We start from the raw sequence: 19,046 nt of genomic DNA, 5'->3' as shown, positions 1-19,046 counted from the left end.
GTTTCGTCTGTATGGTATAAAAAGACCTCTAGCGCCCTTTTGCGACAACAGTAAATGGGATTTAATTAATTGAAACGTAATTGTTTAAAACCGTAGAAAAACATAAAACAAATGCTAAGCAGTCATCGGTGGGGCGTAGGGATGGTCAAAATTCGTCAAGATTGACGGATGAAGACTGTATTAAGCAAAGCTTGACTAAAACCAATCCTGAATTAAATACCAAACTTGGGTAGAGGCGTACACTGTACCGGAGCTTATTTCGGTTTCCGTAGCATAAAAAGACTATAGCTATAGACTATAGTGCTACTCCCCCCGGGATGAGAAGCTAGTCCATCGCAGACTAGCGTGCGATAACATTACGGCAGTACCCAATTTTACTCCTGAGAGAAGAAGATTAGCAATAACCACAACAACAACCTGGTCTTGCTTCTCTAAACTACTGTGAAAGAAGTTGTTACTTCACTTTCTGTTACTTCACTTTCTGAGACGATTGTTACGTGCGTGCGTTTGTTAATTTGCGATTGGAAAGGGAATAATCGTGATGTTTCCGGGTGGTCGCTACTTTAAGGGGCGTGTTCCTATCGAAATTGACACGCTACCGATATGCACAACAATCAGTCAGAGACGTTGGGCATTTCGCCATGATCTCTTATCTATAAGTGACCAGTGAAATTTCATATACGTTGACACAGTTATCAGTAAGCCACGATTCTGTAAGCCAATTGGCACGAAACAAACTAAAGTTTGCAACTGTTTACACAGATGTGTTCCAGCTTGCACGAAACGAGGTTAGCAATTACAAAAAATCCAAACTATTCAGTGACGATGGAATAGCAATTGTTTTGCAGGATGTGAATATTTAAGTTGATATGCTCCTTATCGTTCAAATAAACGAGCCTATCATCGATCTGTCAGCCACTACACCGCGAAATATAGAACTGCCAAGCTCCCTTATCTCGACTGTTTATAATACAGAGAAGAATCTCCTTCCCTACATTGGATTCACCCCGGGATTCACCTAGATGTTCTCGTTGTTTACGCTATCTGAAAGTGCAAAACGTTTATCTTGAAGTAGAACAGAACCGAATTATCTTTTCCCTCTGATGCAATGTTATTAATAGAAGACATCTGCTTGGCACTGCTTAAGATCAAGATAACATTTTGATACAAAAGAACGTGAACTTTCACTCTCTTGTTCAGCCGCATTATATGTATGTTGGAAAACAAGTGATCTACAGTAATACCATGGACTGTTGGTTCGTTATGGCCCGTCGCGATTTATGGCGATGTTATGTGGTCTTCGGGGCACTCCCAGCACTCTTGGGAGTCGTAACGTCACAAGGTAGACCAATCATTATGATAGTTATTGATCCTTTGTAGCTCATTTCCATTGTTCGTTTTAATACATGGGTTCGTCATTGCATTACATATTCACGATCGTTCAATTATCGAGGACTGTTTTGGAGTTACATTGTCTACTGATCATTCTAACAATGTTTTAACTTGATCGAAGTTTCGTTAGTGCTGACGGTTTGTTTTGGCAATAACACATCTTTGTCGCCCACAAAACAAACAGATATAATTCACACTTGCCCCATTTCTCGTGGCGCTAAAGAGAACCTTCACTACTTTTGCGACTGCTTACATCTGTAACTCTTTCAAGAGTCTTAAAACACCTCAGTTTGCTCCTATTCACGCATATATAATTCTTCGTGTTGCATGATTTTAATCTTTAATACTATTAAAATAAAGCATTACCGTTAAACATCATCTTTATCTGATCACGCAACATGTTGTAAGTGGCCATTGCATGTTTGTTGGTAAGGGTGTAGTGTTTTCTCGAGCCCGCTGGGAGTCAAAATATACAAATAACCACTACCAAATATGCAGTTCTAACAATAACAGTAACAGTAACAGTAATATTTATTGACTCGCGCTTACATAAATTACAGGAGAAGCATTATACACAATACAAATTGATTAAACCAAATAATAAGGAAATGAACGATTGTTAATTGGAGCTTAGAGGCTAAGGGAACCGCAAGGTTTTCGAGTTAGCCACTAATAGCTATTTAGAATTAATTTTAATGAAAAAGAGAACAGCAAAAAAAGAAAACCAGACTCGGTAATATTTATAAACAACGCTTACTGATGTTGTAGCGAGTGATTTGTTACCCATTGTTTTACTATGTTGAAAACCAGGCTTTGGACTTTCTTAGCGCGTCAGAAGGAATAATAGTAGTTTGGATAATCTGTTAAGTAATTCTTCTTTATACAAATATTGGAGGATATTTATACTTCTTCAGCAGGTTATTTTTACGTTACTAAGTGCAGCTTCATAATAAAAAGCTACTCAAGTTCAACCAGGTCGGTGAAAAAGACCCAGCTAGACATAGATACAAATCATAGACACCAAGATTGAAGTACGCTACATTGCTCATTCAACGTCGATAAAATTAACAGTCAAGTGGACTCTATATATAGACCCTATTATCCGTATCCTACGATACAATGGCCATGCAATGATATTCTCATAATGGTTATCCCAATAACCCAAATGATTCGCACTTTGTCTTTTATAGCACTTTGTTTCCCTTTGGGTATGCACCTGACTAATTATTTTCATATTTTTTTCATACTTAATTGTTTATAACAGGGTTCAAGAGGCATAGCTACCGGCTTTTGTAAAAGTGGTAGACTTACACGATACGAGACTTTTTAGTTATTTAGTTCCTCGACATGCATGTTCCCCTGAACATTCTGTTCAGTTTGCAAATGCCCCCTGGTCCACTTTGAAGTCATTTTTGATGCGCTTCGACAACTCCTTAGCCAGAAAGTTCTTTCAAGAGAACTAACTTATTTTTAATAATTCAGTATCATCTCGCATTCATGAAGTATTGAACATTAGCCTTAGCAGTTGGTCATGGCCGTTGACCAAAACATGTTTCACTTACCTATTGGTAGGTCAACACAGAGAAGATTTCGAGCACAAGCTGATTTATGACTTATTCAAGACTGGTTACAGCAAGGAAGCCCTACCTGTAATAAACAAATCAGAGGCCATTGAAATCATGTTTGATATGGCGTATAGTCAACTAATATATCTGGTAAGGAAACTTCGTTTACAGGGTTGTATTGTCACAAGGTAGAAATGGAAGACCCAAACCCAGTGTACAGTTAAACCTCCACTTAATTGACGTGGTTCAAACTTTCGAGTCTGTGGATGAAAAACAAGCAGTGCCGTTCAAAGATGCTTACAGCCTTTGGCCAAAATGTCTGACCATTCAAATAAAAGCCAAGAAGAATTAGTCTTTGGTGCTGCTTGCTTCTCAAGGCTTTGGAAAATTCATGTCTGTTAAAATGTTTGAAACTTTGAGGGAGGGGTGGCGGGGAAACATAGTGGATACACAAAGGTGAAGCAGATTTTCTGTGATTGTTACCGTTTCCCTTCGTAGCTACAAAATCTAATAACACTTGTAACTTGTTTTTAAGTCGCCGTTTTAGAAAAATGGAACGTAACACAAAATGTGTCAAACTGAGATTGAACATATATACCAGATATGAATGTAGAATTTATAGCTTAACGTAGAGGACGTATCTTGTTGCTGATTTTGCTATTTCAACAGGACAGCAAAAATCAAATACTTTCCAGTAAAGTGTGGCTACGACAGGTACAGTGTACTAACATGCATTGTAACAGAAAAACGTTTACTCTACTTTAGCATGTAACGCAAACAAACTACTACTTAGTTTTACAGAACTTCACAAGTCGGTGCTGTGAGTTGTAAGTGTTCATTAATTGTAATTCATTTTCGACCATTTTCATAATCATTGTTGGTGTTAAAGCTATTGTAGATTCAAGAGGCAAAGCCAAGAAGCCGTTTTCACGACATCTCAAAGCAACATTTTAAAGCGGAATATATCGAGAAAACATATTCTCCCTGATTGACAAAACAGAGTTCATTTTGCCCTGAGGTGCCAACAAGATCACTTCAATCACACGAATTATAATATCAGACATGTTCGTCCCATACAATGTCATTTTCATACCTCACAACATACATACACTTATAGAAACAAAATTAATTAAATGAGAATAGATAACTCAAATACTGTGTTATATAAAATGTAAGTGCCAAACTAAGTTAGTGCAGTTCATTATCTAACTTAAACCTTACCCAAAAGGTCATGTCCGGGGTATCACCCCCAGAGGAGTACTTGAGTGAAAAACATGTTTGGTCCCCAAACATTCCCATCACTTTTTCCTCAACACCCACCCCTTTGAACTCTACGAAAGTGTCCGAATATTCTTCAAGTGATAAAAATTTGTGGTTACTGTACATGACACCTTATTGATAAAATGTTCAATAAATAATGTTGACAAAACTGTACTTGACTAACATATAGCCATTGCTCTGTTTGTCCATTTTTTCCCTAGATGTGGACTAACCCATACCTTACATGGGATCCTACGAAATATGGTGGGATTAAACATATCAATATTGATCCAAAGTTAATTTGGAAACCAGACATCATCCTTTACAACAAGTAAGCTACGATAATTCCATCACTTGATCAAACCTCCCCACTAATTAGGCGTAATTGATATGCGCTTCAAGTTGTTTTCAAATGGGTATTCTTTTCATCTTTTTTCATCTTTGCAGCTTTGTAAAGATTAAAAAAACACGTTTGCAATTCGACAGCAGTTTTGCTGGTGAATTTAGCTGGGTCTGATGTATATTCTGACGTAAATGTCGATTCAAATAATGGTTGTTACAGTCAAAATGTTCAACTTGAACTCGATCGCCAGCGCTGATTTCCGTTTCGCAAACGGTCGATGCCATTTTTAACGGTCGATGCCATCATTGGTAACCAAGCCTTTCAGAATGAACGATGCCCTATCTGCATTAATATAGGCCTGGACAAGGTAGAAACTGGTTTTAATTTGTTGATTGAGTAAAACGCACTCGTCAAATGCTTGATTGTCCATATTCACACTGGTTTGCTTGCGGTTAACTTTTATTTGATGGTTGGGGCAACTCTGTCATTAATATTTAATAAAGTCACGTTTTATCATTAAATTTTGCGGAGATTTGGCGGAACAACCTGTCGCGAAATTGGCATCGACCGTTTACGAAACGGACAAGTGCATCGCCAGCTTCAGTATCTCTGTCAAACTTGAAACGCCAAAAGATCCTTTGAAAAGAAATATTACGGTTTCATCCCAAGAGGTTACCAGGCATATAAAGTCTGGTTCCTAGATTGACGACACCAAGACTTCATTAATTACTAGGAAAATTACAACAAGTACCATTGAGGGATATCGAGTTGTTCAGTGCTAATAACAAATATCTTTTCTTTGTTTTCAAGCATTGGCTATGGTGAAACCGGTGCAATATATACTTTTGACACAAAGGCAGTGTTGAAGTACGATGGATATACTGAGTGGTTTGCTCCAACAGAGATTCACAGCATCTGCAAGATTGACATTAACTATTTCCCCTTTGATGAGCAGAGTTGCCCCCTTCGATTTGGTTCCTGGACTTATACAGGTAAAAATGTAATGCTTTGGGATGAAAGTTATTTCCCATCTAGTAAGAAAACAATTTCAAGGCATTTGCGTTTACGAGCAGTTTCCAGAACTCCGTCTCAAATGTTACGTTTTACAGTATACCATGAAATAAAAGCTTTCGCCGCAAATAGCATGTTTCGATAAGCGACGTCAAGGAACAGCGGCTGAATATATGTGTGCGTCTGAATATGTGTGTCGGAAGCACCCGGTCGGAATGACAGTGACTGACAGTAAGTTCTTTTTCCAAAATCAGCAAACCAACCGAAAGTGATGCCGCTTACATTTATAATTTGGTTTTCGATCATTGATTTCCGTCGATGGAAGACTGAAAACTAAATGAAGAAATGCGCAAATGGAAAGGAAATTTCTCATATGCCGTTCAAAACAGAAAAGAGAAGTACCTCTGGAGGTTGTCCACAATTTCCGAAAGAATTTTCTGGAAATTTCCCGATCCAGTTGACTTTCGACCGAAACTAAATGATACATGAATCTGAACTCAACATCACATTTTCCGGTTTTCCCATTTCGTTTCATTTCATTTCGAGCTTCAGTGTACCGAAAATAACCCCCTTTCGCACACGCGCTGCCACTTAGGCTCCGAGCTATCCGCATTCTTTAATCAAAGTGAGTTAAGCTACGTTTGTCGTTTTTTAACCTTTTAGGTAACAAGCTGAACCTTACCAAAAAGCGTGACTCTGCAGATCTCCTCGACTACACAGTCAGCGGCGAGTGGGAATTGCTGGAGGCACCTGCGAAGCGCAATGTGCAGCTGTACAGCTGTTGCCCCCATCCCTTTATCGACATTACATACACAATCCATGTCAAACGCAGAGTGCTCTTCTACATGATGAACCTCATCATTCCGTGCATTGTCCTGGCTGTCTTGACGGTTTTCTCGTTCTATCTGCCGCCAGAGTCAGGTGAGCGCATGGGCCTGGTCATAACCATTCTCCTGGGTTTGACTGTGTTCATGATGGTTTTCACAGAGAACGTACCGCGCACCTCGGAGGTGACTCCACTCATTGGCAAATACACGGTGACAGTCCTGGTGCAGGTTACTGTAGCCCTACTCATCACGTGCTCTATTCTGAGAGTTTATCACCGTGATCCAGAAAGGAAGATGCCTGCCTGGTTCCGCAAGCTCATTCTGGATATCTTAGGCCCAATGCTGCTAGCCATACCGTCAGAGGAACGAGCCAAGATGAGAGAAGACGACAAGGACAAGAATATCTACATGAGGAAAGCGCAAGGACTTCCCTACGAAATCCACCCTAGTCAGAATCATATGGTAGTTTCCATGCCAAAGATCGCAAGCGCAAAGAAAAGTGACACGGAAACCGACAGCAAATGTTTCCACACGTCACCCTTGGGATCTAACATGTCACTCACACCATCGGACGAGCGAATGGAAGAAATCGTTTTTGGCATGCGCGCTATCGTTTCTCACTTGAAAGACACGCAAGAGTCAGATGCAAAGATCAATGACTGGCATCACGCAGCCGCAGTTCTGGACATCGCATTCTTCTGGATCACGGCCATCACTATCTTGGGATCCACACTGGCGTTCTACTTTATGATTCCAAAGTAACTACAAGGGGAAGCTCCTTGGCAAACCACTTTTTTTCCAAAGAGTTCTTGCCTTAAGGTGGCTCCCTACAGTATTAACAGTATCTACACCTGAAGAAAGATGAAGAGCTAAAAATGAATTATTTGACTGAACTTTGGGTTTAAGCTCCTGGCATTCGAAGTGAAGATTAGCAACAGACCAGGGATTTATTTTTCGTTCACATAAGCGTATCCCAGACTGTTGTCATGGCAACAACTAATCGTAAAGATAACCATTTTTTTGCTGTTTTCCACCTATTCGCTTCCCTTTCTAGATTTACCCTCGGTAAAATATTTTCATACTCGGCAGTCTAGTGAAAGCGATTTCGGACAATAGTTTAATTTGAAGAAATGAAAAGTTTATCTGGTAGATTCGTAAAAATCTTAAATTTTCTTATTTTTGATCAAACAAGAGAAAGCCCTAGATAAAATTTTGTCAAAAAATGATATTGTAAAGTAGGCATCTATATTATGAAGTATACAAACTTTCAAAAGATTTCACCAAATTAGCTACTTTGTGACGTCATAAAATCTCGAGACGACCACGCGCGCATGCGTATCAATGGCCCTCTGGCGTCATAGGCGCGTTTGAGAGGGAGAAGAATCATGTTAATCTCGTATGCCCTTTCCTACCTACCTTAAAGCTACTTTTGGCAATATCGCGACCCATTTTTGGATATGAAAATTTAGAATAAGGAATTCTCACCCTATAGATCGTATGGCCAGCATCTTGTAAATGAGCAAATTCGATTGTTGTATTGTTGTTTTGTTATTTCCTATTTCCGAAGCGTCAATTCGTGCTCCGCGAGCTCGTTACACGACTAAACTTGTTAGGGGAAAAACATCCTGACTCATTCCAGATTTAGCGGAATCCTGATCCCTCGTATCTTGGTTATTTGTGTCTGCTCCACAAACAACGTCAAGGACTGCAAATACATGTGGTAATATTCTACCTTGTTTTGCTCCTTGCGCTGATCGTGACAATCGAACAAATCAGTTTCTTTGGTTGAAACTCCTACATACCCCCTACATTTCTCTTTCAAATCAAGCAGAGAAAGGTAGGGTCTTCTATTCATACGATAAATGTTTTGAAACCAGAGCCGACCCACGCAACTTTTGCGATAAGCAAATTTTGAAAATTTGGACGCCATGTTTGTCGGCATGTTACTGCGCAATCTCGCGCGCAACTTTCGCGTTGAGTTTGAAAGCTCGCGTCATCGCACGTCTTTCGAAATCAGCTCGCGCTCGGTCAAAAAACTATAAGGAGCCACCTTAGGGTAAAAATTTTGGTTAACTGGCGTTCTACTCTATGATTCCCAACTAACTACGGTGGGGCCGGTGGTATGGACACTTTTTCATGATATTTCACTGAAAAGAAACGTTTTTCGAAAAAAGGGCTAGCCCTTGAAATAAAAAGCAACAAGCCTGGGAGTACTAGACATAATGTATACTAAAACGTTTACAATTTTGCACTGTTCAGTGCTGCATTTTACATGCTTAAAGTGCAGGTAAATAGATTGGGTACTGGCTTGTTATCGGCATGATGGAATGAAACATGTTTAGCCATGTTGTGACAAAGTCAAAAGTATCACTACGTGGTTACATGGCTTAACATGCTTGGTCTTCAAGAACTTAGAATCTTTGCATCATGCCGATATCCATGGTTGCTACCCAATCAGTACAATACTCCAAATTAAATATAATACCTCTTTCTTTTTTTGGTAAAGAGAGAGGTGGCATATAATTACTTTTTTTTTTTCCTTAAGAACAGAGATATTCTAACAGGGAACCCACGTCACATTTAAAAACCGCCAGTTTCCGCTTTATATTTTCAGTTGCCTATGGCTTTTTTCGGTGTATGGACGCGCCAAAAATTGCCACGCACTTCAAATTCCTACCCGGTGTGTTCAATCAACGAAATCCTCGCAATTTCCAATTGTAATTTTCAGTTAACAGGAGGCAGGAGCGATCTGCTCGCGGTATATCACATGATATGCACCAACGCATCAAAATGCTTCTATAAATAGGACCTAAAGTCACCAGCACTTTGTTTATGATTTCCTGATTACGGTCATTATGGTCAAACTCACTGGTATTAATAACTTTCAATAACAAATGCACGAGGACTAAAACAACAGCAGCTGAACCCAGGTGACGTATGCAAAAACGTCTATTGTGAGTCTATTCAATTAAATTTGTTTGGCTGAGTGATGCTGGCAAACTTGGACAATAGAGACATTCCACTGACGAAAAGGCTCCACTTAACAATTTTCTTCGCACAAAAGAACCTGTTCATTAAAGCTGTTTTGAACTTTTCATGAAGAATCTTAGAGCCGTGTTAATGTAATGGTTTGTAAATTTGCGAATAAACAAGACCTCTAGTGACCATGCCATGTTCCCTGGGGATATTCTTTTTGAAAACACGATGCGAAGCAGTGGCACAGAAAGCAAATGATTCAGTTAATTAATACATGTACGTTAACAGGGGTTCCAGCATTGTAAGGAAAAGTGTAGCATGTGGTAACACAATACTATGGAGTAAGCATTTTGACCACAACCATGTCTGTAGGGTTCAAAAAAGCAATTCGTTCAAAAGCAGTGTAACTTTGTAAACCTAAGTAAAAGGTGTAAAAAGCCAACAGTTCTGAATAAATAGTCAAGATAATACACAATAATACAAGTACGCTCACATCACATGAACAGTGCGACCTTTGATTACAAGCTCTGTTGGTAACAAAACCTGTCAAGAGTTGCTAATTTGTTTTATTTCATTAAATTCTTCTTTTTGGGCGTAAATCAAACGAAACCAAGTATTCCCGCTGACAGGGTATTCCACAATGCATCTCCTGTCGTCAGAAGAGCAAATTTACATACAAAAGAATGTGAATTGTCCCTGAGTCAAACTTCGACGCATTGGATATACGTTGAAGCACGATGCGCTCTGGGATCGTTATGGACGCTCCTGATTCACGGCGTTGTTTCATGATCCTCGTAACACTCATTGTTCTCTTATTAGAGGTTGTAAAATCACAAGGTAGGCACATCATTATCATCTATTCACAATCCCTAATTTTAGCTTGCTTTCTTCTTTGTGGTTTGCGGTTCGACTTGATGTTCGTGATTATCCACTGTTTAACTGAGACTGTTTTGGAGTGAAAGATCTGTTGTTCATTTGACCGTTGTTGTACATTCATCGTTAATTTGATCACTCTTTCGTTAATGCTAATGTTTTGTTTAGTTCAACAACAGACGTTTCTCGACCATTAAATAACAAACTAATAAACACAGATAACACCAAGTTTCACACGGCACTGAAGAAAAAAGCCATCCCTGACTTTTCGCTGCCATTTTGCACGTATAAACCATTCGTTTCCATGCAAACATTAGCTCGCTTATATGCAAACTCGCTAACACAGACATAACAAATACCACATTTGTATCTTTTCACAGGTAGCCTCATATTTTATTACATACTAAGTTATTAACACGCTAACAAGATGACAAAACAAGGCCATTCAACTTTCACTGACACAGCCAGAAGAATGCAAAACAATATTCGATCTCGCTCGAGGAGCTGTTGAGCATTTTCATTCCTAACAGGCATCTTGCATGAACAAGTTTAAAGATAGATTTAATCAGTTTAAATGCATCCTCAATACTAATGACTGTATTATACTTCAGAAATTCTTAACTGAATGTCATGTTCCAGATTCAAGCCGGTCAACCCGTCATGAGAGACTCAAATATGGATGTCACCACAGCATCCATACACCAATTGGAGAATTTAAAGAAAACTCGAATAACAAATTGCTAATTACTAATTTGCTTGGCGTGATTTATTGTTCGTTTTTTACAAATTCCCGACCATGGTTTGACAGTCCTTTGTAACTCATAGTCTTTTTCTAGGTTCACCAATAAGACGATATTTGTGAATTTTGTGAACAATAATCCACTTAAGTCACCAACTGTGATGCAGCAAGAAACCAAGAATAGAAGTACCAGCCGTAAGCCCTCGTGTTCTAATTTTAAAATCATTAAGTGGCACTGACCCATATTGAACCATGTTGAATGAGCTCAAATCGTTTATCACTCTTATTGACATTGTGCCAAGGCTCAGTTCCCGGCAATGAAAACTGTTTTTTTTTTTGCATCTCAGTAGACTGAACGTTTAGCCCGGCAGGGTTCTAAATCGTCTCAATCTTGCCCGAACTTAGCCATCCTTATTCTAGTTTGGTTTGATTATCTCTTTGGTGTCGGTCTATTGTAATTATATAACTATCATTTCCAAGTTTCCGTCTATTTCAAGGTAATTAAATGCGTTGCAAACAATGACTTTGTTGTAAGAAACATCCTTCAAATGGGGCACTGAGTGTCACCAAAACAGGTTTTAGCCGATTCTGTTCCATACGGAATAGTTTTTAAGTCAAATAAACCTCAAAAAAATGGGTCAACACGATAGAATAATAAAACAGAAATGGCAATGACGCATTTATAGAGATGTAGTCACAGTCGGGAAAGAAAAAACGATTTACAACAATCATAAGTAATTAGTTTCGACAGTCGGGCCGAGATAAATCGAGGTTCATTTTGTCTGTTTCTTATTCTCTGGAGCGATAATCGCCAATAAAAGTGAAAGACAAAGAAGCTTAGGTAAACTATCAAGATTTTAATCTTGTCCCAATAATAGCAATAAATAGACAGTTATTAGAAGCCGTGCGTTCTAAGAAACAATGGATCCCTTGATACTTCAAGCCATTTTGTTTCGCTACATGCACTCCAAAAAATTTTGCTTAAGACTAGAACCTCTCTTTTATCCCGCTTGAACAATGTACTATGCACACCTTAGTCTGTGAGATGCGTGTTAACTGTTTTCGCAAATATCTTAACCTCAACGTGCTAGCGCTCTTAACATACAAAGAGTATGTAAAGAAGAATGCACCGAACACTTACAATCAGAGTATCAACTGTGTTGAAGCCGAAACAAAAATGTACTACGAACAAAAGTCTGGATATATAAGTTTCATAAAAATGGGGCTTTGTTCATTTGTTGTATCTACGGTACTATGCAAAAGTACTGCAAACGAATTCCAACGAATTTCTGTCTTTGTTCTCCGCGAATTATCGCCGACATTTGCCGAATTCTCAGAACGAAAGGAAACGTCACAAACTTTTGCCAATACGAACGAAAATTCAGACCAAAGGAAAATACGACTTTCGGCGAATGTGAACAAATCCTGAAGTCCATGATGTTTTACTTTGTTCATTTTACCCACAGGTTATCACAGCGAAGATTTCGAACATAGGCTACTTCATGACTTATTCAGTGGCTACAGCAAAGAAGCCTTGCCCGTAAGGAACAAGTCAGAGGCGATTGAAGTCATGTTCGATATGGCGTATAGTCAACTTATATACCTGGTAAGGAAACTACGGACTCACATATTAACGAGATATCTTTTCAAAATGTGATCGTTAATTATGTAAGAACGTGTGAAAACCGAACGAAAAACCCCTGATATAGAGGCAAATCTTGACTTAAGAAATATGGTTCCAACTTTTGCGCTTACTGATCAAATCATACTATAATGTATAAGGTAAGGTAAGGTAAGGTAATTTATTTTACGTCAAGAACACGGGCAGTGGTTGCCCAAGTCTCCCGAGCCAAGGGTTCATGATAAAAGTGTTTGACATACATGTTAAAAAAAAGATTTAAAGACTATATATTAAAAAATACAAAATTATCATACTATTGATATCTTAAAAAATATGCGTTGAAAATACAACGGCAGGCCATGCACTGAGAATAATTATTTTTTACGAGGTACTTTTTACCGTGCTTAGTTAAGATAGCTGTAGTTAAGATGCATTTTTTATGATAAAAGAAATTACAATATAGGAAGTTAATTATGAAATGTTCAGCATATTGTGAGCATGTGACAAAGAAATACATGAAATATGAAAGAGTTTGCAGTTATATGAACTGAGATGGACCCTACACTTTTAAGTACAACACTTTTCAGTACAAATGCATCATGCATCAAGAATTATTGTACTTCCTTTTTTTCAACAGGATAGCAAAAATCAAATACTCTCCAGTAAAGTATGGTTAAGACAGGTACAGTGTACAGTGTACTTACACGTATTTTAAAAGCAGAAACAAATAAAACTCTTAAAAAGCTTTAAAGTTTGTACTGAAGAAATAATGTGATGCAAGGGTGCAAAAGAAACCACCATTATTACCCTGAAGAAAAGAACCAGAAAAACATAAACAAAAGGAACACCACTGTAATTTCATACCCCTTCAAAACTAAAACTAGCCTGTTTCTCATACATATACAATGTACATGTATAATTAAACAATATACAATGGTAAAGAAAATTTAAAATGTAAAAGCATTACATAAGGTTCACATTGATATATATCATAATATTATAATTGAAGGATTTCATGTAAAAAGGGCGTATATCACCCAAAAAGCGATACATGCCCTTTTTCATGAGAAGACATTTGCGAAATCCTTCAATTATATAATACAAGCTGTACATGTACATGTAATTGTAGTTGTTCTATCAGTTCAAAAACTGATAGCCAGAACATCATTCCCCTAAAAGACAATTAAGTGAGAAAATGATTGACACAAAAAAAACCTTTTAACACACCCATCCCTTTTCCTTGAGTGGCCAACCATCTTGTGCAGGTTAAACTAAGGTGATTAGGAAGTACTGTATTAACCTATCCTGCATGAAAAGACACTTTCAATTCAGTTACATGAAACACTTCTTTTTTCAATAAAACTTTGAAGAAACTGTAGAACTTTTAATAACACAGAGGTACATCGTATTGTTTACAGTTGTTTTTTCTCATTTCTTCCTAGATGTGGACTAACCCATACCTAAAATGGGATCCTAACAAATATGGTGGGATTGAACAGATCAATATTGACCCAAAACTGATTTGGAAACCAGATATCATCCTTTACAACAAGTAAGCTTAGAAGAGCTCCAGAAGTAGGCTTTATAAATGATTATCTCAATTGCTCAAAATTTACCATCAAGCCCTGAAATACTATGTAACTAGTATATGTTTTGACAAAGGTGTGCTTTTCATCTTTGCTGCTTTTGGAGTTCAAATAATAATTATTATCATGACAAATTGAAAATGTGCATGTTCATTCTTCAAAAGCAAGGATTGGAGATAAATTTAACTAGTCTGATGTAAATATGAATAAAGGCTGCTGTAGTTGAACATGAAACTTAAACTTGCCAGCTGTAAAATTCATATCAAATCCTTATTGTCATCACCAAACAGTATTCCTCGTGATCAACACAGATACAGGCATGATGAAAGTGAAAACAATTTTTCTTGCCAAAAAAATGGCAGTCAATCAAAAAATGGTATTAGAATGCTTATGTAACTCTTTATTAATAATTAATATAACTGGTACTTGGAACTGAATCTCTCACAGAGTATAGATCTATACGAGTATACACCAAAGCTAAAAATAAATCTATGATCAAAAGACACATCTCATTCAAATAATTGAAGCACAGTCATGATACCAATAACAAATTACTTACAAAACATCTGACTTGAAGTAAAACTATAATTTTTGTTTCGTATTTTGTTTCTATTTAATTTAGCTTTAATTTAGAGCATTAGTATCAATTAGTCATTGTCTGTTTTGCCTATAATATTTTGTTAGTTTTAATGTCCCATACTAATAAAATACATGTAACTCCCCTCATCAAATTTTCAATTTTTACTAATAATATTCTCCATCTTTACTTTGCTTTCAAGTATTGGTTTTGGTGAAACAGGTGCAATATATAATTTTGACACAAAGGCAGTGCTGAAATACAATGGTTATACCGAATGGTTTGCTCCGACAGAGATTCACAGTATCTGCAAGATTAATATTAATTATTTCCCATTTGATGAGCAGACCTGTCCACTTGTGTTTGGTTCCTGGACTTATACAGGTGAGGATAATGCAATACAACTTGTCTTAAGAAGACGACACTGAGGTTTTGAGAAACTCAAACCATGCACCATGCATCCTCTGCCACACTTTTTCGAGTGTTAGGATTAAATATCTATGTTTTCGCTTTGTTTTGTTTTGTACCTTGTTATGACCCTTACACATACTATCCTGTTTGTGATACAACCTAACAACACCATAATCAGCAATGTGATTATTCAAAACAAATCATTTGCATCTGTTTTTTTTTTTTTTATCTTAATGTAAAATACGTTATACCAAAGAACTCTTTGTTTCACAAACCAATAGCTCTCTCGTTGGCACATGAACAACTACAGTTGATATCACTAATATCTTCGCTATAGGAAATATTTCCGTGCCCTAAAACAGCACGTAACATGTAAGCTTACATGTTATGCCAAAAATTTACTTCCCTAGAAATCCCGAATGTTTGAGTGAGCGTTATCCTTAGATACGTTTGTCCGAAATAAAAAAAGTAACCATTATTGTCAAATCTCACTTCTGCAACTCAGTTCAGCTCACCTTTTATAGCGGCCATCTTGGTTTCATGCTATGTCCTTGGCTAACTGTTTCCCCTCCGTGCGATAACATGGCAGGCATTAAGTTTCTCTCCGTTCTATATGCAAAATTGATGAACAAAAGTTGTCCGTGGAGTTAGCTTCTTTGTTTCTCTTTCGAAATAACCAGGTCTCAGCAGCAATTTTAAATTTAGCGCGACCTTCGCGCTCGATGGGTCTTTTCGAAAGTGTTGGCCTGGAGCCGAAAACGTATACTCGCGAGCACTTATGGGATTGTGTGGGATTTTGTAGGGGAGGGGAGAGTGGGTGGCAGGTGGTTCTTGCAATTGCGAAAACAATTTTCCCAATTTGGCCAAGGTTTTACACAATAGCGTGAGAAAGAACTCTCGCACACGTTATTAAAATACGTAAAGATATTTTAAAAGAAATGCTAACGAATCAACATGACGCTCAGCGCTCCATTCCATCATATTTGTTGTGTCCCTCCCCTCCCTAAATAATCCATGAAACTTCGTCTGGCTTCAAAGTGAGCTAAATACCTGCCTCTACATCACAGTGTGATAAAAGCTTACACAAAAAATGCGACTTATTTTTTCTTTCTTTGCAAAATAGGTAACAAGCTAAACCTTACCAAAAAGCGTGACTCCGCAGATCTCTCAAAATACACTGTCAGCGGCGAGTGGGAATTACTAGATGCACCTCTGAAGCGCAATGAGGAACTCTACAGCTGTTGCCCCCATCCCTTTATCGACATCACATACACAATCCACGTCAAACGCAGAGTGCTCTTCTACATGATGAACCTCATCATTCCGTGCATTGTCTTGGCGGTCTTGACGGTTTTCTCGTTCTATCTGCCGCCAGAGTCAGGTGAGCGCATGGGCCTGGTCATAACCATTCTCCTGGGATTGACCGTGTTCATGATGGTTTTCACAGAGAACGTGCCGCGTACCTCGGAGGTGACTCCACTGATTGGTAAATACTCGGTTACAGTCCTGGTACAGGTCACGGTTGCCCTAGTTATCACGTGCTCTATTCTGAGAGTTTATCACCGTGATCCAGAGAGGAAGATGCCTGCCTGGTTCCGCAAGCTCATCTTTGATATCTTAGGCCCGATGCTGCTAGCCATGCCGTCAGAGGAACGAGCCAAGATGGCACGAGACGACAAGAGCAATAATTTCTACGTGACAAAAGTGCAGGGAAATCCTTACGAAATCCACCGCAGTCAGAATCATCTTGTAGTTTCCATGCCAAAGATAGCGAGCCCAAAGAAAGGCGAGACAGAAACTGACAGCAAATGTTTCCACACGTCACCTTTGGGATCTAACCTGTCACTCACACCATCGGACGAGCGAATGGAAGAAATCGTTTATGGCATGCGTGCTATCGTTTCTCATTTGAAAGACACGCAAGAGTCAGATGCAAAGATCAATGACTGGCATCACGCAGCCGCAGTTCTAGACATCGCGTTCTTTTGGATCACGGCCATTACCATCTTGGGATCCACACTGGCGTTTTACTTTATGATCCCAAAGTAGCTAGAAGGGGAACCTCCTTGACAGACAATTTTTTTTTCGAAAGAGTTCTAGCCATTGGTAAAACGCTATGAATGTTCAGTAAACAAAGGTGTAGCTGACATATGGAGCTGGAACGTCACTTAAACTTGCATGGCGTTTACAATGGCACCAGTTTACTATGACTGTATTACCCTGTATTTGACAGTATTGAATCTTGCGTGCTCCATTGAAAGCAAGAATGAATAATTATTTAAAATGTAACATTTCAAACGCGAGAGACAGAGTTTCATCGGGATATCCAAACACCAAGAATAGAGTTGAAAATATACGACTCGCAGCGAAGTATTTTTGAAGAGGTGTTGGGATAACCAAAGAAACACTGTCTCGAGTGTTTGATATATCTACTCAATCGAAAAAAAAAACACTAAGGAGTAAACGGAGAAAAAAAATCGTCAAAATGTATACTAATTAAGACCGGGTATCCAAACCTCCTTCACGGTTGGGATTTTCTTTGTTTTAACTTGATGAACTATTAATGAGTTTGACAACTATTTAACCACAACTTTTAAAAGCGTATAAAATATTGCAACGTTTTTGACAGATATCCCGCAAACAAAAGCAGCATAACTAGCACAAACTAACACTAAGTGTTGTCGCTGTCTCAGTATTGATTTAACTCTAGTTTTCTCTTCATGTTTACAGTCGTTTCGAAGTCGTTACTCGTAGTCTTCTTTTCAAATGTATTTTAATCATTTAGACAAACCCGTCTCTTGGAAAAACTGAGATACTTAGCTCCTATAGCCGTTGTTTGGCAATTATAATTGTAATAACAAAGTTTTTAACAAAGGTATTATTTTGACGGGAATGCAAATAAAATAAATTTCTTTGCAGACGTGAATCGAAAAAAGAGGGATGTGAGCGGGATATGGTTAAAGAGAGACTTAAGGCGGAAAGTCAGACAAACCACGATAAGAGAGAAAGAGGCGTGTTAAAAAATTCCTCAACTGAAAACAAAAAGGAATAGCGCGTAATAGCGTAAAAGAAATGAGTGGCGAGGAAGAGGATCTAAGTCCTATTAAAAATAACATTGTCACGACACGTCTGTCTCAGGTCAAGAACTTAGTCAGTCCGATCCTTCTCTGGAGCGAAACAGCTTCTGATTCCAACCTTACCCGTACCACGTTGAAGTAGCCTCCTACGTAGACGTTCTCTGGGCTTGGGCGGGGTGCATGACGAGCCCTATGAACATCTGCATAGGATGCTTCTGTCGAGGAAGATGTCTAGAAAGTGGGACTATTCTAAATAGTTCAGCTAAGTTGGTCTCTGCCCTCCTATAAATTACAAATTACGATGATATTTAACAATTATTCCACGAACGCGCGCTGGACATGAGATGGTAGATAGCCAACGAGGTGCGTAGCGCCGAGTTGGCTATAATCATCTCATATCCAACAAGGGCGAGTTGAATAACTGTTTATTAAAAACGCCTCCAAAATGTAGAAAACTGGAATAAAATAAAAAATAAAAATGCCCCCAAAAATCACGCGTACGCTTACCATATTGTAGAGCATGATATAATGGCTCATAACCCATGATGGCTAAGCCAATGAAAACTCTCGAAATGCATCATCCAATGACCTTGCTTTTGATAATATTATTTACTACATTTGAATGAGATGTTAGTTCTACTGAACGGAGAGACTGAGTGCTGTGGCAGCCTTCAGGGATCGAACTGATACTCGACCTTTCCCGGATCTGTCAATGCGAAAACTATAGCAGGCAATGTAACATCACAGGACAGACCCATTTATTCAAAACTGATGCGATCAAACGTCAA

The 19,046-nt window shown here is 38.4% G+C and overlaps 2 protein-coding genes across 2 annotated transcripts; both read left to right on the top strand.

The window, feature by feature from the left end:
* Positions 1-741: 741 nt before the first annotated feature.
* LOC110066828 (neuronal acetylcholine receptor subunit alpha-10-like) lies at positions 742-7,686 on the top strand. Its single transcript, XM_020774076.2, has 6 exons — positions 742-1,342; positions 2,965-3,107; positions 3,627-3,671; positions 4,439-4,548; positions 5,371-5,552; positions 6,235-7,686. The coding sequence occupies exons 1-6, from the start codon at positions 1,210-1,212 to the stop codon at positions 7,158-7,160; spliced, it is 1,539 nt and encodes a 512-aa protein (XP_020629735.2). The 5' UTR covers positions 742-1,209; the 3' UTR covers positions 7,161-7,686.
* A 391-nt stretch (positions 7,687-8,077) lies between these two features.
* LOC110066658 (neuronal acetylcholine receptor subunit alpha-10-like) lies at positions 8,078-18,307 on the top strand. The gene is made up of 6 exons (XM_020773890.2): positions 8,078-10,211; positions 12,453-12,592; positions 13,245-13,289; positions 14,050-14,159; positions 14,973-15,154; positions 16,305-18,307. Exons 1-6 carry the CDS (start codon positions 10,112-10,114, stop codon positions 17,228-17,230), a joined length of 1,503 nt encoding a protein of 500 aa, XP_020629549.2. The 5' UTR covers positions 8,078-10,111; the 3' UTR covers positions 17,231-18,307.
* The last annotated feature ends 739 nt before the right edge of the window (positions 18,308-19,046 follow it).

The sequence above is a fragment of the Orbicella faveolata genome, unplaced genomic scaffold (assembly GCF_042242905.1).
Source record: "Orbicella faveolata isolate gen_17 unplaced genomic scaffold, um_ofav_v1 contig_26, whole genome shotgun sequence".
Taxonomy (NCBI): Eukaryota; Metazoa; Cnidaria; class Anthozoa; order Scleractinia; family Merulinidae; genus Orbicella; species Orbicella faveolata.
The sequence above is the reverse complement of the archived record's forward strand: the minus strand, read 5'-3'. Positions and strand labels throughout refer to the sequence as shown.

What these genes read in the sequence shown, in the direction of transcription:
- LOC110066828 (XM_020774076.2), top strand. Translation starts at nt 1,210, where the DNA reads ATGTATGTTGGAAAACAAGTGATCTACAGTAATACCATGGACTGTTGG. An exon ending in ATAGTCAACTAATATATCTG is followed by an intron (nt 3,108 to 3,626) that starts GTAAGGAAACTT and finishes CTATTTCAACAG; the next exon opens with GACAGCAAAAATCAAATACT. An exon ending in GACATCATCCTTTACAACAA is followed by an intron (nt 4,549 to 5,370) that starts GTAAGCTACGAT and finishes TTTGTTTTCAAG; the next exon opens with CATTGGCTATGGTGAAACCG.
- LOC110066658 (XM_020773890.2), top strand. Translation starts at nt 10,112, where the DNA reads ATGCGCTCTGGGATCGTTATGGACGCTCCTGATTCACGGCGTTGTTTC. An exon ending in ATAGTCAACTTATATACCTG is followed by an intron (nt 12,593 to 13,244) that starts GTAAGGAAACTA and finishes TTTTTTCAACAG; the next exon opens with GATAGCAAAAATCAAATACT. An exon ending in GTAAAGTATGGTTAAGACAG is followed by an intron (nt 13,290 to 14,049) that starts GTACAGTGTACA and finishes ATTTCTTCCTAG; the next exon opens with ATGTGGACTAACCCATACCT.